At 48.8% G+C, this 26989-nt stretch overlaps 9 protein-coding genes across 9 annotated transcripts; 6 read left to right on the forward strand and 3 right to left on the reverse strand.

Annotated features, from left to right (window-relative positions):
- Positions 1 to 56: 56 nt before the first annotated feature.
- On the forward strand, positions 57 to 4136 carry N7482_009782 (karyopherin MSN5; the record flags this gene model as incomplete). The annotated part of the gene is made up of 7 exons (XM_056691906.1): positions 57 to 884; positions 948 to 1136; positions 1189 to 1660; positions 1714 to 1838; positions 1889 to 1963; positions 2021 to 3347; positions 3460 to 4136. The coding sequence occupies 7 exons, from the start codon at positions 57 to 59 to the stop codon at positions 4134 to 4136; spliced, it is 3693 nt and encodes a 1230-aa protein (XP_056539612.1).
- Positions 4137 to 4921: 785 nt separating this feature from the next.
- Positions 4922 to 5572, reverse strand: N7482_009783 (putative NADH-ubiquinone oxidoreductase subunit GRIM-19; the record flags this gene model as incomplete). Its single annotated transcript, XM_056691907.1, has 5 exons — positions 4922 to 4970; positions 5048 to 5145; positions 5189 to 5246; positions 5326 to 5432; positions 5522 to 5572. The coding sequence occupies 5 exons, from the start codon at positions 5570 to 5572 to the stop codon at positions 4922 to 4924; spliced, it is 363 nt and encodes a 120-aa protein (XP_056539613.1).
- Positions 5573 to 5790: 218 nt separating this feature from the next.
- trm10 (tRNA (guanine(9)-N(1))-methyltransferase) lies at positions 5791 to 7017 on the forward strand (the record flags this gene model as incomplete). Its single annotated transcript, XM_056691908.1, has 1 exon — positions 5791 to 7017. The coding sequence occupies one exon, from the start codon at positions 5791 to 5793 to the stop codon at positions 7015 to 7017; it is 1227 nt and encodes a 408-aa protein (XP_056539614.1).
- An 8744-nt stretch (positions 7018 to 15761) lies between these two features.
- On the forward strand, positions 15762 to 18348 carry N7482_009785 (uncharacterized protein; the record flags this gene model as incomplete). Its single annotated transcript, XM_056691909.1, has 3 exons — positions 15762 to 15780; positions 15894 to 17464; positions 17527 to 18348. The coding sequence occupies 3 exons, from the start codon at positions 15762 to 15764 to the stop codon at positions 18346 to 18348; spliced, it is 2412 nt and encodes an 803-aa protein (XP_056539615.1).
- A 1888-nt stretch (positions 18349 to 20236) lies between these two features.
- N7482_009786 (aldo/keto reductase family protein) lies at positions 20237 to 21310 on the forward strand (the record flags this gene model as incomplete). The annotated part of the gene is made up of 2 exons (XM_056691910.1): positions 20237 to 20294; positions 20361 to 21310. The coding sequence occupies 2 exons, from the start codon at positions 20237 to 20239 to the stop codon at positions 21308 to 21310; spliced, it is 1008 nt and encodes a 335-aa protein (XP_056539616.1).
- A 195-nt stretch (positions 21311 to 21505) lies between these two features.
- N7482_009787 (3-deoxy-manno-octulosonate cytidylyltransferase family protein) lies at positions 21506 to 22249 on the forward strand (the record flags this gene model as incomplete). Its single annotated transcript, XM_056691911.1, has 1 exon — positions 21506 to 22249. The coding sequence occupies one exon, from the start codon at positions 21506 to 21508 to the stop codon at positions 22247 to 22249; it is 744 nt and encodes a 247-aa protein (XP_056539617.1).
- Positions 22250 to 22744: 495 nt separating this feature from the next.
- On the reverse strand, positions 22745 to 24028 carry N7482_009788 (putative oxidative stress response protein Oxr1; the record flags this gene model as incomplete). Its single annotated transcript, XM_056691912.1, has 3 exons — positions 22745 to 22889; positions 22952 to 23929; positions 23997 to 24028. 3 exons carry the CDS (start codon positions 24026 to 24028, stop codon positions 22745 to 22747), a joined length of 1155 nt encoding a protein of 384 aa, XP_056539618.1.
- A 544-nt stretch (positions 24029 to 24572) lies between these two features.
- N7482_009789 (uncharacterized protein) lies at positions 24573 to 24776 on the forward strand (the record flags this gene model as incomplete). The annotated part of the gene is given in 2 exon segments (XM_056691913.1): positions 24573 to 24689; positions 24702 to 24776. 2 exon segments carry the CDS (start codon positions 24573 to 24575, stop codon positions 24774 to 24776), a joined length of 192 nt encoding a protein of 63 aa, XP_056539619.1.
- Positions 24777 to 25062: 286 nt separating this feature from the next.
- Positions 25063 to 26749, reverse strand: N7482_009790 (putative endosome-associated ubiquitin isopeptidase (AmsH); the record flags this gene model as incomplete). The annotated part of the gene is made up of 2 exons (XM_056691914.1): positions 25063 to 26529; positions 26603 to 26749. 2 exons carry the CDS (start codon positions 26747 to 26749, stop codon positions 25063 to 25065), a joined length of 1614 nt encoding a protein of 537 aa, XP_056539620.1.
- Positions 26750 to 26989: the final 240 nt, after the last annotated feature.

Raw genomic sequence — 26989 nt, forward strand, 5'->3', positions numbered from 1 at the left:
TCCTCCGGCACCCTTTACTTTTCTTCCCAGCATTCTGCTCTCGGCGCGCGGACAAGATGGCTGCCGAGGAGCTGTCGGAGGCTGGCATGGCCGACATCATTCGTGCCTTGGAGGTCATCCACAGCCCCACGTCGACAAATGAGCTCCGCAAAGAGGCCTTGTCTTTTGTAGAGTCTCTGAAAGATAACGATGCGGCAGCTCGTAACGGCTTTCTGCTGGCGTCACGCGCAGACCACGCGCCTGTGGTACGGTACTTTGGCCTGACTCTGCTAGATCACGTCCTGCGCCATTTGTCGTTCACCAACCCCGAGGAATCCACGAACCTCAGATCGATAATCCTCCAGCTGGCCGAGAACATTCGACCCGAGGACCCGAGCTATTTCCGCAACAAGATCCCGCAACTATGGTCGGAAGCTGCCAAGAAGAGCTGGGGCTTGGATTGGGTGGATATGGATGAGGCGCTTGTCAAGTTTTGGGACGTGTCTCTGGTACACAATGAGTTGGTGCTCTCTGTGCTTGAGACCTTGTCGGAGGATGTTTTTTTCCGCGAGGATACAGTGTCGTCTTTGCGAGGTTCTGAGCTCAATCGCGCGCTCGTGGAGATTTTCACTCCCTCCACAATTGTTGAACAGATCAACCCTGATAAGAACACAAATGCCGCTCTGCGATGTGGCCTAGAGGGCTGGCTGGTGCGGATCTGCGAATTCCTGGACAATTGCGTTCAGAACGTTTCTACCTCAAGTCAAGCACGCGATGCGGCTGTTAAAGCCCTGACGACACTCAGGTCTGCACTTTCTTGGTCAATCTACAAAGCCGTGGTTGCTGGGCAGGTTGTTGCTAGTGTTTTCAGAGCCTTGACCTGCCAAGATGACCAAGTTTTGTTGGTAAGATAGTGTTGCATGCTTCGTAGGTATTTTCAGGCTTTGGTGCTAAACGATTTTTTCTAGGCCGCAATTGAGGCATTGCATGCGCTTTACGGAAGGAACAACATGGGGAATGAGGAATCCCACGGCCTGGTATGCCTGATTTTTGAGAGCGAGTATCTCAACACTCTTCAAAATCTATACCAGTGGTCCATTGTGGGCCCAGATGATGTCGATGAGCCGAAATATCTGATTTCCAAGAAGCTCTCGGAGGTGGGACTCATGTCAGTTCCGTGAAATTGTTCCCTAAAGCTGACTTCTGCAGATGCTTTCCTATGTTGCTGGATGTCTGGAAGACGAGAGATTCCTCCGAGACACAATGCACCGTTTGGACCTCCCACCATTCTTCAACTTCATGTTGAACGTCATGCAGCACCAGAGCTTGACTGTATCTATCCCCTGTCTACATCTCTGGTCAAGGCTTCTGGGTGTTCAGAGAATTGGTACCTCCGAATTTGTCGTGAACCAGACCCCAATCTTCCTGAACGTCTGCACCCAACGTTTGATACGCTGGGAGTCCCTCCCAACTGAGTCGGAGGATCCGACGATCCAGTTCCTGATTGAGGACATTGACACAATCCCAGAGCGTCACGCATTTCTCGGCAACTATCGCCGGTACTGCTCGTCGATCATTGAGACCATTACCCAGAAGCGTGCGCAAGAAGCGGTGCGTGAGATTCTTGGACGAGTAGACGAGAATCTAGACAATCTGTACAGTGGAGTTGAGCCATTCCAAAGTGAGTTGATAATGCCTTTCACCATTCCTTCACATGCTAAAGAGAAGCCACAGTGCACAACTACAACAAATCATCTGTCACACTTATGCGCGCGGATGCTCAATTCGCGGTTGTCGAAGCAGTCGTTAAGGGCTTCAACAAGTGGATTGAGGCGCACGGCAAGGCACCCCAGCAAGATGTATGTTCCATCAGTGATTCTTGCGACAGCCCCGTCACTAATCCCCACAGCAGGAACAGGAGCGGAAAGAATTGGAATTCACAGTGGAGAGCTGGGCTTCTAAGCTAATGCAAAGGAGTTATGAGGTCAGTACATGTGCAAGTACAGTGATTAAGATTTGGGCTAACTAATATCTGTACCAGGATCCGGTTTTGAAGCAGAAAGTCATCAAATTGGTGGTTGACATCTCTTCTAAAGCACTGGACAACCACCCCGCATTTGCGTTGAAGGTCCTTGAGCACATTCTCATGACACGCCTTCCGGATCAGCCTGAGTATCCCGTCTATTCTGAAGCTGTGAAGGAATTGCATGGGCTGGCTAGCCACGAACTCCGTCGCCTCGCGATCCGTTATGCTGACTACTTCTCCACGTTCTACGATCTGCTCGAGCCGAAGATCAGGGAGATCACAGTAGCCAACCGAGTGGACGATAAACTCCAAATGGAGCTGACATCCATTCTGCTGATTATCATGCAACGCGCGAACAATCTTGATCCAAACCTCCGCCATAGCCGGCTAGCTGGCTTCCTCGCCCCCATCCGAGACGCATGGCAGGATGATGATTTCCGCCGCATGAGCTCCTCATTCGAGGGATTCTGCGCCATGCTGGGACTGGAGAACGTGGGTTCCTACATGCAAGCCAAGCAAGCGCAAAAGCTCGCAGATTGGTCTTCATTTACCTTGGATAACGAGGGAAAGCTCGTTCAGGAAGAAATGACAAAGAAGTTCCAGATGCTCCCGTTGCGTGGTACTAAAACCATGCTGGCGGTGTCCACGGACAAGCTGAAGAGAAACTCTCCCGCATATCAAGTTGCTTGTGATATGTGGCAAGAGCTGATTCCTCAGATTCTTCCAACTCTGGTTCAACTTCTCACCAATGCCCATGCCTTCCATAACCCGGCCAATTGGACTGTGAGCGATGACATGCGGGCGGTAGTTGAGCGCATCCTGACCGATAGATTTTGGCAAGCTGGAATTTCTAGCGGTAGCCGTGATGACTTCTATGCCAAAATTACCGCATCTAAGGCGACCCTGGAGGGCTTCGCGTCGTCGGTTCGAGGCAAAATCAGAGCAGTTCGCGAGTCATGCTATTCGATGCTTTTCAGTATGAGCAGGCTGCGTCATCAATTCTATGGGTTTGCTGAGCTCCCAGGGCCTTTGTCTGCGGCTCTTTTCAAGGATGCTGAGCACCTTTCTTCCCACCAATTCTCTGTTTTGCTCAATATATCTCGCTGCCTAATCGACGATTGTCCCGTTCAATACCGCGCACAATTCTTGCCTCCAATGCTAGCTACCCTGTTCCAGAGCATTGATCGCAAGATCACAACTGAATGGGAGTTGATCGAGCAGCGAAAGACTGGTGGCTTAGACGGTGACCTTACTGATGAGATGAAGTCGGAGAGTGTTCTTCGTCAGTTGACGTATGCTGCGGTTATTATGGTTGCCAGTTTGTTCGATCCGCAAAGAGGAGGTAAGAAACTTTACGGCCTACTCATCTAAATTCTGAGACATGCGTCTCATAGTCAAACCTCATAAAACCTGAGGTTGTCTGAATTGGTATACTGATACATTATATTCACTAGATCCCGATCGAACAGAGGCAGATCCCAGTGCGCCGCAGCCGACTCCTGACCCCTCTGACTCGATTCGTCATTTTGTTCTCTCCTCGCCGGAGATCTTCGAACCAGTCATGCTCTTCTGCACCCATGCTCTCCGTATGCGCGATACCCGGTGCTGCAGTATTATTACTCGCGTGGTCCGATCCATCCTAGCGGACTTCGCGCCCCCGAACAATAGCCAAACGACGGTTACCATCCGCGAATTCATCTGCACAGATGTGTTGCAGGCATGCATCACCTCTGTGCATGAATCTTATTTCGTCGATATGCAAAAGGACCTGGCGCAGCTCATCGCGGCCATTTGGGTCCTCTACGGCTCCTGCAGCTCGACGCCGCGGTCTACATTCCTCTCTCTCCCTGGTATCTCTGAGGAGAAGGTTGCACAAACAGAGAGCGCTCTCCAACGGTGTACATCCCCGCGCCAGCAGCGTGCTTTGATCCTCGAGCTCCTAGAACCTCTTCGGGGAGTGAGCATTGCTGAGCAAGGCAAGATTCTTGGCTCCCGCGAGGAACGCCGCAAGGCGAGAAGCGCGATCCAGGAGAGGTACATGACCAATGAGATGGAGACGCAGCAGGAGAATCATCGTGTTGATATCAATGACGGTCCTGATCTCTCGGGCGTTGCTGATATGTTTGGATAAGCTGGAGCTACCTGCCCCCGACCATCTTTCACCTGCGCTCTACTCTCGTTACTCCATTTCTCGGAACTAGTCCTACTCGTGGTTCTTACTCACGCGTCCTAGCAACTTGTCCTGGGTGCGCTGGTTTATCAAGGATTCCATGTCACCTTTTATACACTAAGGTTGACTGTGATGCTCAGACGAGATCTGTTCGGTTTCGTATGACTTCTTATGCTTGGTGGCCTGATTCTTCGATTGCATCCTGAGCGAATGTTCATGATGTTCACTTTTCCTTTCTGTTTCTCTAGCATGGCCTTTTCCTTTCTTCGATTGAGACCTTCCGGATTACCCCTAGCGGCGGCGCTTTGAGACCAACAGAATAGACGGGCCTCTATGTATCTATAGGAGGCTAAAAGACAATATGAGCGTGCACAGCCAGGCTCATCAAACATATTACAAACCACGATCCCCTAGGATCCAAATCTCTCCTGATACTTTTGCCCTGGGTTAAACTCACCCGAAGCAGTGTTCCTGGCACGGTTGTGTAACAGATGACAAATGACTTGTTGCAAGACAAAACTAGACCCTTCATAGTAACGGTATATCTACAATGTTTTCCTCGAGCCCCCGGCTCCCTGAGACAAACAATCCTTGCCTCGTGATCTTTCCACATGCTCCGCTTCATCCCGCGAATCGAACTCCAACCCTCTTCGGTGGAGTATTCTCATCAAATAGCAGCGCCGTACCCAACCAAAGGGTGGTAACAAATAGAGGCACAGGATGGCTAATTGCGTCGGCAAAATCGTCTATTGGGTAACCTTGGAGGGGGTGTAGGCGAACGTAGGGCGGACGAAGCTTTACAGAGCCAAGGCCATTAGCAACAGTGAAGAAGGAATTGAAGCCCGGAGTGAAATCGGATTAGCAGTACGTACCGGTCAGAGTGGTAGACCTTGTGCTCGGTGCCCAGAAGCTCCTTCTCACGAGCCTTGTCGGCGTAGTAGCGGCGGACCTGATCGCGGTCCTCCTCGGCCTGGAGGAGGGGGTGAGGTAGAGGCGACCCCACATCTTCTCACGAGCAAGTTCACTAAACACAGCGAGACGTTTGTTAGTGTCTTGTGATAATTGGGGCCACTGGCTGCATTGCCAGTCTACAATTGCAGTGTTTCGGGATCATCGGAAAGAGGAACCTCCACAATTGCGCAAAACATACCGTTGCTCGCGGACACCGTGGAAGTACTTGTAAAAACCGTATGCCATGATCATGTGCATGCCGACCATGTAGTAGAAGGGCTTGAAGCCACGGGCAGGAATGTTCCGCTGAGATTGAGAGCGCGAGGGTTAGTTGATGTCGCTGTGTGATTGCCACGAAGGGGCAGGCTGTCTGCTAGCCCTTGTCAATGGCGTACCTTGTACTGGACTTGGGCATAGCCCCCCGTTGGGGGCATATCCTGAGGCATGATGGCGGTATTTGGGGTTTGGAGGCTCCGTGGACGTAACGAGGAGTTGCGGACGGAGAAGTTGGTGATGCATATCACGTGATCATGTACAGTAATAAGGGCTATGGCGGCTGCTATTGGCTGATTGGCCTGGGTGGGCATTTTTTCCGACGATCTACTTGACTGCGCTGACAGCCCACTCAAGCATCCCCGGAGGAAATACAGTCCTCGCCGACACAATGGATGAAGAGGAGAGACCGAGGAAACTTCCCAAGCTTGGTCATGACGACGAAGCTACTCAAGACGAACTCGGCCCTGCGATGACCGGTGCTGTGGCAGTCGACGAACCGACCCAAACTAGCGCACCTACGAACAAGAATTCCCAGCCTGAGCCGTCAGACCTCTCCAAGGCCGAAAATGCAATTCCAGCAACAGGATCTGGTCATGCTGAGAGCACCGAAGACGCTCCAAAAATGTCGAAGAACCAGCTCAAAAAGCTTCGCAGGAAAGAGAAATGGGATGCGGAACGCGAGCTGCGCAAGGAAAGGCGGAAGGAACAAATGGCAAATAAAAAAGAGCGACGACGCTTAATGGTGGAGGAAGCAAGAGAAAAGGGCGGCGGGAAAGCTGTGCAGGCACTACGCAAGACATGGGAAACCACTCGTTCCAGGGCCAAGCGGTCGACTCTGCTACCCATATCGATCGTGATCGACTGCGGTTACGACGATTTGATGAATCCAAGCGAGCGTTCCTCTCTTGCGAGTCAGCTCACACGCTCATACTCGGAAAATGCCCGTGCTATCTGGCGCTCGAACCTGATATTCAGCTCGTTCGATAAACAACTCAAGGAGCGATTTGATACCGTACTCTCGCAGTATCGCAATTGGAAGGGCATTCGTATGATCCCTGAGGATTTTGCACATGCATCCGAGCTTCTCAAAGAACAAATGGCCTCCCCCAAAGGGGGCAAGATGGCTGGACCATTTGCTGATAAGACCGACGCCAAGCCCGAGGACGGCGAGGTTATCTACCTTAGCAGCGACAGTGAAAACATATTGACGGAGCTGAAGCCCTACAGCACCTATATCATCGGAGGTCTTGTGGACAAGAACCGTCACAAAGCAGTCTGCTACAGGTCAGCTGTTGCGAAGGGAATCAAAACAGCAAAGTTGCCCATTGGCGACTACATTCAGATGGACTCTCGCCGGGTGCTAACCACCAATCATGTGGTGGATATTATGCTGAAATGGTTGGAGCTGGGCGACTGGGGAGAAGCTTTCATGAAAGTTCTTCCGCCGAGAAAGGGCGGCAAGTTGAAGGCACAGCAGGTTGGCAATGAGGCTACTGAAGAAGCCACAGATGACGAATCGGCAGATGAGGAAGGGGAAGAGTCAACGCTGGAAGATATTGCCAAAGATATTGAGGCTGAGCAAGCGGATGACCACGAAGATGAAGCTGAGTCATGAATGTACATACATAGCACCCACATATCATTATGCACAATTAGGTGTATTATCTACTTAACCAAAAAGAACAACTTGTGAGTTCGGAAATTTTGGATTTGGACATTCAACTCTGATCTCCGGTAGGTACTGCTCCATACAGTTCCTTTTGTAAGGTGTCTAAGATAACACCGTCTGTGTCGAGACGGAAGGTTGCATTACTCTAAATATACTGAGTGCAATACATTAAGCGATAAGAAACCTGATAAACCCTACAATCCGGTGATTTCCAAGCACCTGCCTGTCCGAAAGATCGCGGATCTACTCTCCCAGAAAATTCTGGCCACGTGATACCCGGGAATTGATCGGGACACAACAGAATTTCTGTTCGGGGCACAACATTTTATTATGTAATCAGTATCAGGAGCTTTTACATAATCAAATCACCTGATCTAGTTACCTACTGGGCATGATTTATATCTATGACCAATTTCCCCACAATTCGAACACTTCCCTGGCGCCCTTCGCTTTGTAATCTGATCTTGGGTAGTATTATCGATCTGATTAGCAGATCTCTGCGTCGTTGCCGTGGTAATCAGAGGGTCTAGTAAGGGTAAATAAGCTAGATCAGATGAATCTGATCCAATCCGCCAGAACGGATGAATCTCAGCCAATAAGATTGGCTGTTTTGATCTAATTAGACTAGCCAATCGGTGCTTACATGGTAAACCCATTGTACTAGTAAAATAGTTAGTGCATACACTAATAGGGGCCTGGGGGGTAGCCTGATCTGCATAGAATCGCTGTTTATCGATTAATCTTAGCGAATACCGCGATATTCGCTTATTAATATAGACATATAGCCAATCAGATGCAAGATTTAGCTTAGTTATCTTATCTTGCGCAGAGATTAGATTAATCTGCGTGTGTTGTGCGCGTATAGCTTGATGAATAGCCCTCCAAATAGTGCATAAATCACCAGATGAGCTATTTAGATAGCTTTTTAGTGCTGCGTGGGCCCCCTCTACACGTGAGGATGCTGAATTGCCTAGATGTAGGTGGTTCTTAGTCTATGCGTAAACAAACTTCTGTTTATAGATTAGCCATATATCTTTAATATAGTTAGTTAGTTGGGGGTAAGGCTTAGCGTAGATCTTATTAAGATTAATCAGATTAATCTTATAATCATCCTCAGTAGGTGATTGGACTAATTCATTCCATTTCCGTATGAAATCATCAAATTTATCTTTAGTTGATTGGTCTATTGATTGATCTGATACTATTAGACGCTTTGCCTTCGCTAGGACAGCTTTATTTATATGCCAAATGCATAATAGATGTGGATAATCAGATCGAATATTGCTAATTGTAGCCAATAGCGCTAGATCGCGGTCAGTTACTAAGATTGGATGATAATTTAGGGGTAAACTTAGCCAATCAAAAAAGGTCTTTAAGACCCACGTATAGCTTATTTGAAGCTCGTTTTGCATAAAACATAAAGCAATTGTGAATGTAGTATTAGATGAAGTCATACCAATTATATGACAAAGCGGCATCCTAAAACGGTTAGTTTTATATGTGCAGTCTAATATATAGACTCTATTATAGAGATTAGCCAATTGGATTGCGTAGGGGTGAGCGAATAGAAAGAATTCAATATGGCCATCTTTGTCTTGCCTAAATTCATATTTATATCCTTCCGAATCGAGTAATTCTTGAAGATATTTGTTACGATCATGGAAAGAGCCAACTGGAAAGTAACCAGGTGCATTCACGAAACAACGAAGGTGAAGAAGGAAGAAACTACGGAGGCTCTGGCAACTATCTTGTAGAGAGCTCATGCAAATAGGCCCCATTAGGTTAGCTCGGTCGGGTGTTTCCATCACTCCGCGTCCATCAGGTGATCTCCGTCCATCGTTCTGTCATGCGTCACATAGCCCTCCTTTTTAAAGAGGCTCGCCCCGAGACTCTGGGATATTATCGTCGATATAGTTACCAACGAATTCGTCGACTTCTGCTGCAGCTAGCCAGATCTGTAGGTTCTTTAGGGGTCCGGGGGAGTTAGGGTATCGTCGGTGGAAATCTATCAGTTTTAGCGGCGCATTTTTGAAGTCGGCTACGTAATACTAAGCGTCGTCCTTATCGTAGCCTAGCTACTTAACCTTATACTATAGCTTTCGGTAGTATAGGCGTAACCGTAGGACCTCTTCGACTTCCCATTCTTGCTGATTATTAACTAGGACTGGCGGTAGAGGATCTTCGATCTAACCTAGTAAGGGATCGGTCTTCGATGTACGGCGTAGCTTATTTAGCGAGAAGACTAGGTATACCTTAATAGATAGGGGTAGCTCGAGCCTAAACGTATAGCCTTCTTTAGCGATAATCTTATACGGCCCGCTAGCTTAGTCCGATAGCTTCCGGCTTAGGCGGTCTAGTCCCTAATAGCGTATAGTAATATAGACTATATCTCCTACGTCGAAATCTACCTCGCGGCGGTGTTTATTCGCCTATATACGTTAGAGCCCTTATACGTAGTCGATTACTTTAGTAGTCTCTTTCTAGATTCGTTCGATTCGTTCTACAAAGTTTTATGTATTACTAGTTAATTACAGCGAAAGAGAAGCGTCGGTAGGTAGGTCCTAATCGAATAATATTCTAGGCTCGTATCCTCTTTCTATAAAGAAAGGGGACCTTTTCGTCGAGTCTTAGCGTAGCGCGGACGTAGCGAAGTTAATCATCGGTAGCTATTCGGACTAGTTATCTTAGTACTTATTGACTATTACCCTTAGTCGTTAGGCTATCTATTGGTTAGCTATCTCGGTCTGGCCGTCGGTCTACGGGTAGTAAGCGGTAGATAGCTTACGCTTAATACAAAGAATTCGGCAGAACTTAGTCTAGAACGCCGATATAAACTATCCTCTACGGTCCGACATAATTAAGTCAGGTATGCCTACCTATCGGAAGAGATATATAATAAATAATCGAGCTATTTCTGCGGCTGTAGTCGTCTTATAATAGGGGATAGAGGCCTAGCGCTTGCTAAGGCGACAGTACACTACGAATACCGCGTCGTAGCTATACTTATCCTTAGGGAATGTCCGGAAATCTATTATAATATACTACTATAGCCGATCGGGGGTAGGGAGTAGTTATAATAACCCTAGGGGTCGGTCTCTCTATATCTTTATCCGCTTATAAATTCGATAATTATCTACGTATCGTTCGACGTCGGTTACCTAGTTAGGCCACTAGTAGCGACTTAAGAGAAGGGCCTTTATTTTAGTCTCGCTAGGATACGTAGTGTATAGTTAACGATAGACCTTATTAAGTAGGCGCGCCCTAAGGTCTCCGTTATCTAGCACCACTAGTCTTCCTTCGTAGAGCAAAAGACTACCTCTTATCTCCTAATATCCATCCTCGCTTATTCTTGCCTAGTTTCGGTTTACGTCGAGGGAGGGATAAGTCTGATTAGCATAGAGAACGCACACGACTACCCCGGTTATATCGGAGATAGTCTAGGATCCGTCGTCGGGGTTTGTTATCGTTACCGGAGCGATTCTAGCTAGAGGGGGTTGAGGGTCATTATTATCGGGGTGTATACCTTATTCGAGGCACTCGCGCGGGAGGAGGATTTAGTTCTGCCTATTATAAGTACTAGGGTCCTTTCGTAAGAGGGTATCAGCGATGATATTTCGCTTTCCTATAAAGTAGCGTATTAGGAAGTGAAATCTCGACAGGAATTCTCCCTAACGTACCTAACGGGCGTTTAGCTTCTTTATAGTTATGAAATATTGAAGCGACTGATGGTCAGAGAAGATACTAAATCGGTCGTCCCGTTATAGTCCCTCTAGCTCCGCTCTCTAAAGATTAAGGGCCTTAACGATTATAAATATCTTATAGTTATGTGTGTCCTATCGCTACTCCGTAGTAGTTAGTTTTAACGAATAGAAGTAGATAGGGTGCTAATAGCTATTAGGCTAGAGCTATAAGAGGACTCCTCCGATATACCTATCTAATACGTCGGTCTCGACCTTTATAGGGGCCGATGCGTCGTAGTAAGCTAATACCGGAGCCGTTGTTATTATCTTCTTAAGTTCTTAGAAGGCTTATTTACACTGCGCACTCTACTCGAACGGCGTCTTATCCTCGGTGAGGCGATTTAGTGGCTTCGTAATCCGACTATAGTTCTTTACGAATCGTCGATAGAACCTACAGAATCCTAGGAAAGATCGTACCCCGCGAACTATAGTAGGCTACTACTAGTCGATAATTACTATAATCTTTTCCGGATTAACCTTAATACTATCAGTGCCGATAATAAAGCTAAGGAACCGGGTTATCTACGTATAAAACTCGCATTTACTTAGGCTTACCTATAGTCCGGCTTCTCGAAGCTTTTAAAGTACCTTCTTAATATATTCGATATATTCCTCTATCGTTTCGCTATAGATTAGGATATTATCGATAAAGGCGGTAGTAAAGTCGTCGAGGTATCTACTAAGAGTTATATTAATAAACCGCTAGAACGTAGCGGGTCTATTCATCACTCTAAAAGGTATTACTTTATATTTATAGGACCTATATTATATACGGAAGGTAGTAAGGTCTTCTAAGTTAGGATCTATACGAATTCTGTGAAATCCTTACCGGATATCTAATTTTATAAAGTATCTAGCCTTATCTAGCCGTTAGAAGATCTTATTAATTAGTAGAATTAGATAACGATCTTTCTTTATAATCGAGTTAAGCTTACGGTAATTGATGTAAAACCAGAGTCCTCCGCTAGGCTTCCGGACTATTAGGATTAGGGAAGTATAGGGGGCCTTACTTTCTTCGATAAACCCTTACGTAAGGTTCTTTATAATATAGGCCTTAGCCGCCTAAAGCTCTTCTTCTGATTATTTATAGAGCGGGCAGTATCTAGGGGTTAGGCCTTCCTCGAGGACGATTCGATAGTCGGTAAACTCTTGGTGTAGTAGTAGCGTATCGGAGTCTTACTATAAAAATATATCGGTGTACTTATAATATTCCTTAGGAATAATACGCTTTATCTTACGTTCTTCTGATTAACGCTCGTATTATTTATTCTCTAGGATCCGGTTAATCTCCTTAAGTAAGGTTAGAAAGACTTCGCTACTACCCCTTTATATATATCAGTAGAATCCTACAGCACTAATCATCGCGATAGCTTCTAATAGGGGGGTATAGGTCTAAGGAGTTAGTCGTTATCTTTCTAAGGAAGGACGGGGTTATACCTCTTTTAGTACACGCTCTATTTTAGCTAGTACACTCTTATAGTCTTCGGCCGTAGTCTTTATCGGCTTATATTACGGTAGGCGATCGATCTTTTTAAAAAGCTAGTTACGTCGATCGGTATCTCGTTAGTAATTAGGATTAGGCCGTCGTAAGATCGTCCGGGGGAGGATAGTAGATAGCTAACTAGCTACTTCATCCTATAGGCTCTGTTCTTCCGGCCAGATTAATCGGCGCTTCGCGCAGTCGGGAAGGACCTTATACTCTGTAAACTACTCGCGTCCGAGGATTAGGTCGTGCTTACTAAGATTAGCGACTAATATTAGTAAGCGGCGTTATACGTAGCTATTAATTATTAGTGTTAGTTTAATAGTATAAGTAATCGGCTTTCTAGGGTAGTCGTTAAACCCTCGGGTCGGCACCTCCTTTTCTAGCCGTATCACTAGCTACCTAAAGGCCTTCGCGGCCTATAGGGCTAATCGGGTATCGATATATATAAATCTATCTACTCTAGTATCACTAAGCGCGGAAATCGAGAATAAATATCTATTATAGGCTATTTAGGTATTAAAAGATAAACTGTTTCCTCTTCCTAATAACTTCTGTAGATTCAGCGCGAAAAGTGATAAAGTTATACTACCTAGGAAGGAGACTTTCCCTAGGCTTAGGCATTTCCCGATTTAGGGGTATTAGTAATAGTAGGGGCTTCGTAATCGGCGAGTTCTTTAGCAGTATCGATCGAAGCGACGGTTATCGGCTTCTTCGGGCAATCGCGTAAGGTATATCCTTATTCGTAATATTTAAAGCATCGACCTTCCTTTAGGTAGGTCGCTCGTTCCTCTGCGGTTATTAGTTTATAAGCCGGAGTAGCACCCTTACGCTTAATAAAAGGGGATAATATAGGGCGTCTACGCGAAGCGGTAGTCATAGCTAAGCCTAAGGCTAATCTAGAGACGGTTACGGCCGCTTAGGCACGACGAGATTCTTTCTGCTTATAAAATAAGCTTAGGTTCAGGGCTATACGCTAGTAGGTAGTAATAAACCTCTTAAAGCTAACGTCTAGGTCATCGAGTAGGTATATCGTCTAGGTCTAGAGTATCGGTAGTAGCTTGCTATAAAGGTCGCGGAGTCGGTTTTGCTTAGGCTACTGAGCCTCTTTAGCTAAGCGAGAGAAATCAGTAAGGAAGTCGCTAAAATCATCCTTAGGCTTTATAGTTAGGTAGGTATATTCGTAGAGTGCCTCCGTAGCTCGGTTTAGGTTTAAGAAGACACTCTCGAGATACTTAATTATATCCTCTACGTCGCCGTACGGGTTAGACGCTCTATCTCTCATTCGGGGACTAATATAGAGTAAGGCCTTACCCTCGGTGCGGCTCGAAATATAGTAGATTCGGTCGGACGGAGTTAAGTAGTAGTTAGCGTTACTACGTAGCTTATATCGAATCTAGTTCGCCTACTAGTCGAAGCGTACGGTCTTGCCGTCGCTAAAGAGAGGGGGGTCGGGGAGTTTCGCGGTACGGCGAGATATAGCCATCGGGGACTCGTAGGTCGACGGACGGTCTTACCTACGCTCCTATAGGTCGATAACCTTTATAGCAAGCTAACTAGCCCTTAGGGTAATAGTCTCAAGATCCCGTTATACCTCCCCGTATTTAGCGTTTATAGCATCCCGCTAGTTAGTGAGAGTTCGAATTTCGCGGCACTCTCGGCGGAGGAGATCAAGGAGTTATTTAGGCGTATAATTCTTGATAAAATTAAGGTCAAGGTCCCCCTCAGAGGGGAAAGAGATCGGTTCGTCCAGTCCTTACTATCTAGTAGGTTCGGCGCTAGCGATTTCATCGTCATCGCTATTCGTTTTATACTCTCCGGCTAGGTTCTCTAGGGTCTAGTCGTAAGGCTCATTAGCCGTAGTACTCTGACGGCGTCGGATCGTTAAACGGGATCGTACCATAACGTCGGCTTGTCTTAGTAGGGGAAGGTTCGGTTCGGTTCGGTTAGAATCGTTTAGGATTCGTCGGTTTCGGTTCAGGGTAGGGCGTCGCTCTAAGTGAGACGGTAACAGCGTGCTGTCTATGTCTGTATAACTCAAAGATAACAGGAAAGGGTGAAAAAGGACCTTCGTTATATGTTACGATCATGGAAAGAGCCAACTAGAAAGTAACCAGGTGCATTCACGAAACAACGAAGGTGAAGAAGGAAGAAACTACGGAGGCTCTGGCAACTATCTTGTAGAGAGCTTATGCAAACAGGCCCCATTAGGTTAGCTCGGTCGGGTGTTTCCATCACTCCGCGTCCATCAGGTGATCTCCGTCCATCGTTCTGTCATGCGTCACAATATTCAAGATTACTCTTTGGTCCGATCTCATCTTGTTGAATCTTACGTCGTTTATTATATAGATCTCGATATATGATTGGCTGGTTTGGTGCTTTCTCGCGTAGTATATTGGCAATATATCTTGGTTTAATCTGCGCACGATAGAGAGATCGGACTAAATCATCTTGTTATGGGGTAAATCGGCGTGTGATTGGATGCCCTATCATATTTAGATCAGCAAGATGATTATGCATACTATTTTTAACCTTTAGTAGCCAATTAGAATCTTTCTTTCGGCTTCCATATAGTAAAAACGGACAAGCTTGCCGCCGAGTGCTTGTTTTCCGTCGTTTCATCCCATCTTGTGCGTTGATTCGGTCTGAATATATCCCTGACCTATCACAATGCAGATAGACTGCCCGATCTGCGGTTGAACTCTTGATAGTAGGGGCATATCCCTGCGATATACCAAATTGGCGTACAAAATCGACCAATAGATCGCGAGATGCGAAGGTTTGCTCTGGCGGGGGTAGAAGATCAGATGGTTGACTAACTTGATTGGTAGTAGGTTCGTCGATAATCAGATCGGTAGTAGGGTTATCGATAATCAGATCAGTGGTAGCAGTGGTAGGGTTGTCGATAATCAGATCGATAGTAGGGTTGGTAGTAGGCATAGTGGTTTATATAGCTGTTTGATTGGTTGTTTGATTGGTTTGGTTGGTTTGTATGGTTTATATGGTAAAAACTGAACAGGATAGCTATAGAGAAGAGAGAAAGAGAGAGAGAGAAAGAGAGATATTATAAACATTAGTGGTTGCTATAGCGATATCAGATAGATCAGGTGATTTGATTATGTAAAAGCTCCTGATACTGATTACATAATAAAATGTTGTGCCCCGAACAGAAATTCTGTTGTGTCCCGATCAATTCCCGTGATACCCGCGCCACTTACATAATACACTAGCCACACAAGGGCCAACGCCACAGTCTATGACGGAGGCGATTTTCTTGTTATGCAATTATCTTTCTTTTTTCCAAGCTTCGTTTTCATCGCTCCCCGACGGTGGCAGAGATCATTTCTACTGTGCTTGTCTTGCATTCTCTCACTCTTTTATATATCTTACTCTTTTCCCCTCCCCGCCTCCTTCACTCCCTGACCTTTTCCCACACCCCTGTTGCTCGGTAGCTGCCCCTCGCAACGATGTTTATGCTCCGCAACGGTAAGCAAACGCGCTTCTGCCCCGCCACGAACCCCTCCATACCAACATATCAGCCCCAATTTTTCGTCACCAAGGAATCAAACCAGCTAATATTGTCAATTTAAAACATCTAGTGGGCAAATTTCTCTTCGGTGATACCTCGAAAGAGGCCATCATCGAAATTCCTCAGGGCCAGCTCTATTTGGTCCGCCCCATTTCCCCCAAGGGCTATTCAGAGCTCATTTTCAAGGACGCCGTGGCGACGATTCGACGCACTGGGCAAGAGTTTCAATACCAACTTGTGATCCAGAGAGCCTACGAGGAAGGCGAGGAAGAACTTGCGGACGACGAAGACGAGCAGGGTGTGGCGAATAGTCTGGACAAGGACGAGAAGGTTTTCTTGCTCGACCAGACACTGCATTTCCGCTCCGAAGTTCGTGAGGGTGGTGTGAAGATTCTCGCTTGGGACGATCTCAGTGGTGACGAGGGCGACCTTTTTGAGTTCATCTGCGACCCTTCCGTCCCGTCCGACAAAGTTGCCACGTTTGAGCTGGCCGCTTTACAGTGTCAATACGAGCGCAAGTTCCGTCGCAGCGCCCAGAAGGCTACGGAAGAGGAGCTGCAGGGGTTTTCATTCCAAGAGGCGAAGCCTATTCCACCCGCAAGCCCCGTGTCCTCTCCGTCCGCCAAGTCGCCCGAGCCCCCTGTGACATCGGGTGAGTCCGCAGCTGCCATGGCGCAGGACGTCAAATATTCCCAGTCCAAGGGCCAGGTAAAGTCAGCCGCGCCAGTTGACGAGCCCACCAGAGCCCCGCCGTCCGCAGTCCAGCCTGAATCAACGGAAATTCTCGCCAAGGAGAAGGCTGAGCTGCATCTCTTCGATTTTCCTACTGGTACTTTCGTGCTGCAGGACTCTGAGATCGTTGCAACCGTATCGGAAATCGGCAACTGGCAATACTGGCTGCAGATTAGTGGCAATGACAAGGACTGGCTGGGGCAGGCGGTTGTGGGAGACATCAACCCCGTCTTCAACTTCGAGTATCTGTCATTCATCTTCAATCACTACGCTGAAGATGGCTCTGCCTACTCTTGGCTTCTCCGATTCAAAGATCAGGCTTCGGAAGAGCGATTTCAGGAGGGCTTGATGCAGGCTCTGTGGGAGCAGCTCAATGAGATGAAATGGGAAAAGGTTAAGGAGAATGACAGGGAGTACGTGCTCGATGCCTTTCAGGATCTCACTATGGAGGACGCCGACGACAAGGCCGAAGAAGAGGATGAGGAAGAACCAGAAGAAGATGAAGACGAGACAGACCAGGATGATGGTCAGCGCAGCGAACACTACGACAGCGACGAGGAGGAGGAAGATGTGATTACCCGCCAGGAAGATGGCAACAAGAACTCTCAACTGGCTGTTGGCTACAAGCACGATCGCTCATTTGTGGTTCGCGGATCCAAGATTGGTGTCTTCAAGCACACTACCAACAACAATTTGGAGTTCTCCACAACCATCTCCAAAGTGGAGACCCCTGGCGGCAAGCTCTTCAGCCCCAAGAAGGTTATGTTGCACGCGGAGGATAGCAACATGATTCTCCAGAATGGGAACGACCCCAACTCTCTCTACCGGATGGATCTTGAGTATGGTAAGGTCGTTGACGAGTGGAAAGTGCACGACGATATCCCGGTGGACACCTTTGCTCCGGAGAACGTGAGTCTTCATCTTAGATTCTTGAGATGACATGACGTTGTATTTACTAATCTATTTGACAGAAATTCGCCCAGATGACTTCCGCCCAGCCCTTTGTTGGTGCATCGAAAAATGCGCTGTACCGTATTGATCCTCGGCTCGCGGGCAACAAGCTTGTTGAATCCAACCTCAAGCAGTATGCTAGCAAGAACGACTTCTCTGCAATGGCTACGACCGAGAAGGGTTATCTCGCTGTAGCTTCCAACAAGGGTGATATCCGCATGTTCGACCGCCTTGGCATCAACGCGAAGACTCATATCCCTGCTCTGGGTGAGCCGATTATTGGTCTGGACGTGTCTGCTGATGGCCGCTGGGTTCTGGCCACCTGCCGCACGTATCTTCTTCTGATCGACTCGCTGCAGAAGGATGGCAAGAACGAGGGCAAGCTCGGATTTGAGAAGTCATTCGCTAAGGACTCCAAGCCCCAACCTCGTCGTCTTGGGTTGCAGCCTGCGCACGTCGCTCAGTTCCAACACGAAACGAAGCAGCCATTGGCGTTCACACCTGCTCGCTTCAACACTGGTGTTGAGTCCCAGGAAACATCGATCGTTACTGCCACTGGCCCCTTCATTGTCACCTGGAGCTTGAAGAAGATTCTTGCTGGTCGCAAGGACCCCTACACAATCAAGCGCTACGCAGAGGACGTCATGGCGGACAACTTCCGCTTCGGTTCAGACAAAAATGTGATCGTGGCTCTGCCCAATGAGGTCAACATGGTCGCCAAGCGCAGCTTCCAGAAGCCTACACGTGAGAGCATCGCTGCTCCTGTCACTCCCAGTCGTGCGAAGAGCGGCAGATGGAGCAGCCGTCTTGGAAAGAACGACATCGTCAACTCGCCTTACTAATTCTGCTTGTTTTTCTTCCCCCTTCTGATTTCATTTGTATCTGGTTTTTTGGATTTTGTACCATTACCCATACCCCCTGTTGTTGATGCTTTCCATTCCACTTCCTTTCGTACCTATCTTTTGGTTTTTGCTCTTCTACAAGGTCTTTCCCGAGATCTGGCAGGACTTTTCGCGCTGGCGGTGCTTTTAGTCTTCCTTACGCAGCTATATTCTTTCTCGTCGGACTACACGCTGGCCTGAGTTTCATGCGTAGGTAGCTAGCTAGGTGCTTCCATAGACCCCGAATGAACTGAGTGAATTGAATTACCCTCGCCCCCGGAAAGCTTGTAGGAGGGTCGCCTCCATTCTCTAAATCCGCCACCTCTCTCGCCTGGGCGTCCTGATTGAGAGACGGATCTCAGCCTCAACTTCAATGCGTGAATCAAGGAGCATTTATCCCTGAATACTGCCATAACGCTTTATTCTGACATGGCAGAAAGAAATTGGATGCTTTAGGTCAGGACCTCCGCCTTGTTCTGCTCCAAATGGAGGAACATGACCTTCTCATGTACTCGGCCTCGATGACTACTTACCTCATTTCCCTCAGCACCTCCCTTACCCAGATTCTTAGCATTTTTCACTGACAGAAAGAGTCTCCGAATCGCTCTGCTGTCCCATCGGAACTACTGCGGCCCGAGTTTGGATCGAGTGGTCAGGATGGCTATCCTGGAAGAGAGTGACGCGGTCCTCAACGAAGGAACCTTGATGTATGCCTGGTGTCGCGACTCCTATATCGTAAAGGACTATATGGGCGCACCTGCGTTGGCCGCGCTCCCCTAGATCTTCGAGAGTGTAAAGAGTGCAGTCAGCTGTGGAAAGATGACGCATTCAGCAGGAGCTCGAGCAAGCAGAGCAGGTCCTCGCCGATGCGCGTATTGGACCAAAATGAACAAGGAATTGAAAGATGCGGAGCGTCGGCACAATGCCTTTCATCATGCGACCGAGCAGCAGCATTTGGCTGGCATCAAGCCGTGCCATGGCTGTGGGACAAGCAGAAGATCTTTGGACGTGGACATAGTGGATGTGCGGTCCTGGAGTGTGGAGCGTGGCGGTTCTATTTCTGTGGTGGGAAGTTTAGAATAATACGATCTATGCTCATATGAATCTGATGCATGGTGGGTTCATCCGTGATGAGGTCCCTTTCGAGGAGATGACTACATGGATAAGGGTTGGTTTGCAGTAATTTGGGATACCAGGACAGTTCACTTGCAAATTTGCTTTTATGCAGAGGTCCAATTGTTGATCGAGTGATTGATGGATGAGCTTAAATAAAGAACTTGTTTCATTCTTCGCAAACTCTCTACAAAAAGTCGTTTGAAGTATCTTGAAAAAGCAGTGGAAGGACAAGAGAAACACAGTTACCTTGCTTTACAACAACTTGATGGCATTTGGAAAATGTCGAATGTGTTTAGTATATGCTGACTGGAATTCCTGGTCCTGCTTGTGGCTAGATCCAGCATGAGCGGAATGCCAACATCCGCGGACATCTTCGCGGGCTCGTTCAGCGGAGTTAGATGACACCACGACCTGAAAGTCAGGTAGAAAAAAGCTTGATACCACATTCTCGGCTCCAATGAGTTTTGCGTCTGCAAGGTATGCAGTTAGCGCGGACTTTATCGTTTACGCGGGGGTTAAGTGCGAGTCTCTCCGCTTGGGTCGGTGTTTAGACCCGGACATAGTACTTCGTGGCGCAGCGTGCATGCGGCATCATTTTGGGTGGGCCCAGCGGGATGAAACTTGCGCGTAGATACATATAACAGCTACTATGGCCTGCAAATTATCTAGCAGTGAAAGATCAATTGACCGGGTTCAATCTCCAATTTTTATCGAATCCGTCTGCAGCTCCACAATGACGAACAGCGGCGAAATAAAGATCGTCTTTGGGGCCATGGCATTTGGAAAGCCAAGTACGTCTGTCCACTATCACTCTCTAGTCCCAGTTCTGGAATCAGCAGAGAACTAATGAAACAAAGATACTCTTGGTTCTCGTGTCCATGATACAACTACGGCCACCGACATTCTCGATCTCTTTCAGCGTCATGGCCACAGCGAGGTCGACACAGCCAGAATTTATGGCGGCGGGTCCTCTGAGGAAATGCTCGCTGACCTCGGGTGGGAAGACCGTGGCCTCATCGTCCATACCAAACTATACCCCAATGCTGGAGGCCCAGCCGCCTTCGCTGAGGGATACACGCACAAGCCCCAGGATATTCGTCGGGGGTTGACGAATAGCTTGAACGCGCTACAGACAGAAAACGTCGACATTTTCTATCTTCATGCTCCGGACCGGAATACCCCTTTTGAAGATACCCTGCGCGAAGTCAATCAAATGTACCAGGAAGGCTGTTTCTCTCGCCTCGGCCTGAGCAACTATATGGCTTGGGAGGTGGCCCAGATATGTGAGATCTGCAAGAAGAACGACTGGGTCATGCCAACGGTCTACCAGGGGGTCTACCATGCTCTCCAGCGCAGTATCGAGGGCGAACTAATTCCTTGCCTACGCAAATACGGAATATCTCTATACGCCTTCCAGCCTCTTGCCGGCGGACTTCTTACTGGGAGGTACACAAGGGATCAGACCGAATTCGAGGAAGGATCCCGCTTCGATCCCAAAGTCCTCGCCGGAAAGGTTGCTCGAAATCGCTATTGGAACGACGCCTATTTCGACGCACTCGACACCATCCGCTCAACTGCCACAAAGCATGGCTTGACTGATGCTGAGATTGCATTGCGATGGTTGAAGCATCACTTGAAGCTGGATCAAAATTTGGGCGATGCTATCATTGTGGGTGCAAGCCGAGTCAGCCATCTTGAGTCTAATTTGTTGGATTTGGAGAAAGGTTCGCTACCGGATGATACTATTGAGGCTGTGGAAGAGGCTTGGTCTTTAGTGAAAGGTGTTGCGCCTAACTACTGGCATTGAAGGTTGCATGCAATATTCGGGTGATAATGTAGCTGCTCATGCAGGCGCATGGCCACATCACGCCGCATGAAGCTCATGTTGTACAACATAGCCCCGCCACCAGGCAATTTTGACTTACATAACCTCACTCATAGAGCGCTCTGTTAGTTGATACTTTCCCCCTACATTCATGAGCAAAGGGCTTGCACCAGCAGAATGGACTTTATTGTCATAGTTCCAGCTCGCTTCGCATCGACTCGTCTCCCTGGCAAGCCTTTAGCTGACATCCATGGAAGACCTATGATCGCGCATGTTGTCCAAAAGGCGCAAGAATCTGGAGCAGCTCGAGTTGTTGTTGCCACCGAGCATCCCGATATTATCAAAGCAGCTGAAGCAGCACATGCCGAAGCACTCTTGACCCGGGACGACCACGAAAGCGGAACCGAGAGATTGGCAGAGGCAGTTGATCTGCTCAAAATTTCTGACGATGCAATAGTCGTCAATGTGCAGGGAGATGAGCCTTTTATCGAGTCTCATCTTATTGCGCAAGTGGCTCGGGACCTGTCATTGCATGGTACTGAGATGGCTACATTAGCCACCCCCATTATGAGCGCGACGGATGCTGCTGATCCAAATGTCGTGAAAGTCGTGCTAGATGCCGATGGAAATGCCCTGTACTTCTCACGAGCCATGATACCCTGGGACCGGGACGCCCATGATCTCAACTGCGCGAAAGAGGGATTGCTTCGGCATATCGGCGTCTATGCTTACCGCGCCGGGTTTCTGAGGGCGTATCCGAGACTTAGACCAACATCGTTGGAGCAAACCGAGAAGCTGGAACAATTACGAGCATTATATTATGGCAAGAAAATTCATGTATCAATTACGAGCTCGGCACTCAGTTTAAGTGTGGATACTAAAGAAGACTTGGAAAAAATTCGGAACATGAGTCCAGCGTGATTCGGAAGGTGAGACTTGGTCCAATCATTCTCTCTTAACATCTTTATTTTAGTATGAGTTTGACTGAAATTAATTCTGTCACTGATTTTCGGGATTCCTCCTTTAACCAGATTGCCCAGCGCTAGAATGAGTACTCGCGGGTAATTGATCACTAGGCACAAAGATGACCTTATGTACAAGCACCCACGACCAGAAGAAACAGATGAACGGTAGATCTGGCATCCATAAGGAAAGGCGGGACGAGAGCAACGATGAGAGCATTCGGCGTCACATTGCTGCCCGGGTATTTGAAAGGAAATGCAGTAAGTCGTGAAAAGATGCGCCGAGAGAAAGAAACAAATCGGATCCTCTGCAATAAACCATGCAAGCACTGGGTATTCGAACATTTTTCACTCTGTTTGTCGTGTTTCTTCCCCATATTTATTCTGTGCTTTCCATATTCCCACAGAGCTCAGATTCTAAGTAGGGGGAGTGCGCAGCAACATATGCAGTTGGTCACGAGCCCACATACCACACCTCAACACCAAGCACATCAAACTTGTCCCCTTCATCGGAGAGGGGCTCATTGCCGAAAGTTTGGCAGTGAGAGCTGACTCCCTTTTCGAGACCAGAGTCTACCCAAAGGCCGTAGCGTCCATCGCTGAGAATAATGTTCGTAAGTTTAGGGTCACTTTGAGAGGATTTTTGGAAGACTGTACTCACCCGCCTCCAAGACTGAGGAATCCAGTCTCACAAAACATCATATAGTCATTTACCCCGCTGTACGGGAATGCTTTGAAGCGAATGTGCTCCGGAGTGCTGGCCCCACTCCGGTTAGGCGTGTCAATCGACGAAGGTGACGGGGGCGCCAGCGCACCGCCACTAGCCGCAGCCAGACTGGTTTTGATATTCATATTCAGGTTGTGGGCTGGCGACTCGGTCCGCGCCTTCGCTCGTGGGTCGCTACGGAAGGTACTCCAGCGTCCGGTGTGGGTGGTATCCGCAGAAGGAGGCGGCGGGAGACCAGCACGTTCAAGAGCTTCCTCCGTCTGCGGGCCGTCCCCGGAAAATGCCAGTCCCAAGCTGGTGGGTGGCGGCAGCGCGCTCGCTCGCCAGAGGAAGCACTCGCCCGTACCGAAGAATTGAGAATTGGGGTGCGGCGCGTCGGTCATATAGGCGCCAAACACGGCGCTGGAGGGGGATGAGTCGCGAATAACGAGGACATAGCCCGCCCGCGGGCTGCGGTGAGAGACCTGCTCGCAGTTGTCATAGAGGGTCGAGAGGGAGGCGCCGTCGCGATCGAGGCTGTAGGCGAGACGCCAGGTCTCGACGAGCTGGAGGCGCGCTGGCACGAGAAGCCGTATTTCCTCGGCAAGCGCGCGTGTTAGGAGCTGCTGTTGGAGGAGGTCTGCGCCCTTGGGGATTGTGAGTGTGAGGGGGGTGAGGGGCGGAGGCTGGAAGGGCGAGGCTGTTCGGCGTGGCGTAAAGATTGAGGACGAGGAAGAAGAAGTAGACCAGGGTACGGACGAGGGCATGGCGGTCGGGACGGGATCTGTTAGGCGCCGGTAGAGACCTGAGACGACGTGGCTGACTGGGTAGGAGAAGTATTGAGTGTAAGAGGGTGCGCCTGGTTTTTGATGGGGCGTGTGAGAACCGGAAGTAGTGGTGGTGTTGGGGGGGGGGTGTCGGAGGGGCGGTCTCCTTGTGATGAGGACGACATGAGGGCAATTGGAATTAATGGCTGGAGGACACACTGGACTGAGGTTACCGGGTGAAGAATGTCGTCGAAAGGTAAGGCATGCGGTGGAGTTGGAGTTCAGTTGACAGAGGAGGTATGGGGTTAAGGTAAACCCGACTTATCGCTTATCATGTGGGGGTTCCAGCCCCGTCACAGGGCGAAGGGGAGCTTTGATTTGATCATCGTTGAGCTTGAACATGTATATTCATCATGAGGAGCTTATCTGCAGTTTCGTCAGCGAGATAATGTCGAACCAAGTGAATCATCTTGATGCTTTCCCATGGGAGCTCGCAGCCACGTATTCAAGCTGATCGTCCAATACGCTAAGCGCTCCCGACATGGCCATTTTTTATATTGTTTTTTAAATCGAGATTAAGTTTCGATGATCTATTCCATCGATTAGACCAATCTATTCTTTTATTGACACGGACTACAGCCCCGCCTTCGCCTCCTGAAAGCAGATGACGAAATTGTGGCGGGTCCAAAGGCTATATACATCGAGGAATGCATCTGCACTTCCTAAGAGTATATCACAGTTGAATTTTGAATTTGACCACCAATTACTAGATATAGGTACACGTTGCTCTTGTTCTGCAAATACACATCATGGTCAACACAAGCATGTCCTCCGACTTCACCGTCGACGAAATCACCCAAGCTGGGCGCAAAGGTCGTACCCACGGCCACAAGTACGACGGCGCCGATTATGACCCAGAATCGATGGTACGTACATAGATCTTGACAATGTCGTCGCCGATCAGCTGCCTGTGCCTGATGCTGTTCATGCCTGGTATCCCGGCCAATGTGTAAGGGCGAGAGGCTGACCTTGGAGAGATGTAGACGAGCCACAGGACGAGTCGTCGCAAGCCGCAAAGGCGCCGCTCACCGACGCCTTCAAACAAGGCGCGAGCTAGTTCGGGCTCTGCGTCGAAAAGACGAACCGCGTCGAAGAACGAGCATTCGCATCGGCCAGAGGAATAAAGCAGTGTGAGATGCAGAATGAAAAGTGACAGTTATGCATTTCACCAGGGTAGGGAGTTTTGTGGGAAAAGTGGGTATCATAGTCAATTGAATAACATAAACTAGTCATAAGTAATCAGAATTGCTCCCCCTTGGGACGCAAATCTACTGTCTCGTACTCTAATCCATTAACCTCAAACACGTGACCCGGTCGCAAGGCCCCCGTGTATATATTCTCCTCTGCATGGGGATGGAACAAGCCCGTCTGAGTACAATTCAAAACCGTTTTCAGACCCGGAGGATCCGTGAGACGGAAGACACCCCAGTCAGGTGTCTTGCTAGGCGCGCAGACAATGGCAATGCTCTCGGGGAGCATAACCTGGTAGCCGGAATGAGTGTGTAGATCGCGTGAGCTCATAAAGCATGTCTGGGATGGGTGGGTATGGATCCAGCCGAGCATGATCAAGTCCTCGGAGTCGCAGTAGTCGAAGAGCGCCGACTCATTGGTTGTTTCACAGGTGTCAGATGTGGAGATCTGTTCGGGAATGACCAACCGAGAGATGAACAAAGCGTTAGATACGAGTGTACCGCAAAGAATGCCACATGTTTCCAGGTTATTCTTGGTGTTGGAAGCTGCCAGTGAGAGAAAACGAGCGCGCAGGCTGGCGGGAAGGAATACTGAGCGCAGAGGAGTGCCGTTCTCCAAGTAGGCAGAGGGTTTAAATGTGTAGCTGGAGGGATCGAGATCGGGCTTTATGGAGGAAGTCTCTGCAGAAGGCCGGACCTTCTCTGGCAGTTGAGGGGCGGGCGATAACTTCAATGGGCGAGGTGGAGGCTCCAAGGCCAGAGGGCCATCAACAAATGATGCTCGACTAGGCTCAAGATGTTCCTTTGGGGGTAAAATGGGAGGCGGATGGCGCTCAGCATTATTGTCTCGAATGGCAATTTGTGCTGGAGGTATCACTGGTCCCAATGCTTTCTGGTGGCGCGGTACAGTAGGGTACTTGTAGGTCGATTCCGTAGTGGATCCATCACGCGCCGTACCAGGTTCCTGAAGACGTCCTGTCGTGCCAGCGGGGGCCTTGTGATCCAAATTGGATCTAATGTTCTGAATCCGTTGGCTCAAGTCCTGATCAGTCGACCGGATATCGGTCTTATATGCATCTTCCCAATCCCCCCACAGACCAGCGGCACGGCGGCTGCGTACAGTAGCTCTGCGCTGGAGCTCGGACTGCGCCAACCGAACCGCAAGGTCTCGGTTCTCCCCTGCTTCCAACGGCTCCGCAACACCAGCCAACGCAGGATCAGTGAATCGCTCTCGGGGTTCGGGGATTGCGCTGATTTCTGACGAAAGCTTCCGAGACTGACGCTCGCGCATCAGCTGGGTATACCGTTCGTATCGTTTGTTTATCCGCGGCTTGAGGACCTCCAACTTGGCGAGATTTTTCTCAACTTCCTTCTCAGCTCCAATCAGTGCTTTGCGGTCCTTGTCATCTTTCCGGGCGTCTGGGTGTTTTGATAGGTGTACCAGAACCAGCTGGGCATGTCGGAAGAGGAGGAGGTAGGCTTGCTCGTCGTGTCCCTCGCGTTCGTAGATTTGCGCCTGCCATGTCAAAGAGAAGTTAGAAGATCGATTGCCTTGCTACATGAAAACTAGCCAGGAAAAGTCCACTGACCTCTCGCATCAGTGTAGCAGCGGTCCGCAGCCAGTATCGTAGCGGGACGGCCGCGTTGTACTCGTAGTCTTGGGCAATTCGAGTAATCTTTTCCACGCTCTGGGGCGGACCTCCCTCGGTAGAGGAGAGCTTCATTTGAGATGCCATTGCCAAGATGCAGTGTCAAAGAATTGGGAGTTGCTGGTCGAGCAAGTAGACTTTCGAGATCACGACCCCTCTTCACGCTTCTTCACGCATAGCGAGTCCCAAGGGGCATGGTTGACGCGGATCAGATGGGGCGATCTTCGACAGTTGGTGCCAAGACCAGGCAGCTATCGACGATGAGGGCGCATCCAGGCGCGAGGGGTGGATTTGTGGCAGGCAGACGAGTAAAGAGCGACGGAAGTT

Source organism: Penicillium canariense (assembly GCF_028826845.1).
Source record: "Penicillium canariense strain IBT 26290 chromosome Unknown utg000007l_segment0_segment0, whole genome shotgun sequence".
NCBI classification, from domain to species: Eukaryota; Fungi; Ascomycota; class Eurotiomycetes; order Eurotiales; family Aspergillaceae; genus Penicillium; species Penicillium canariense.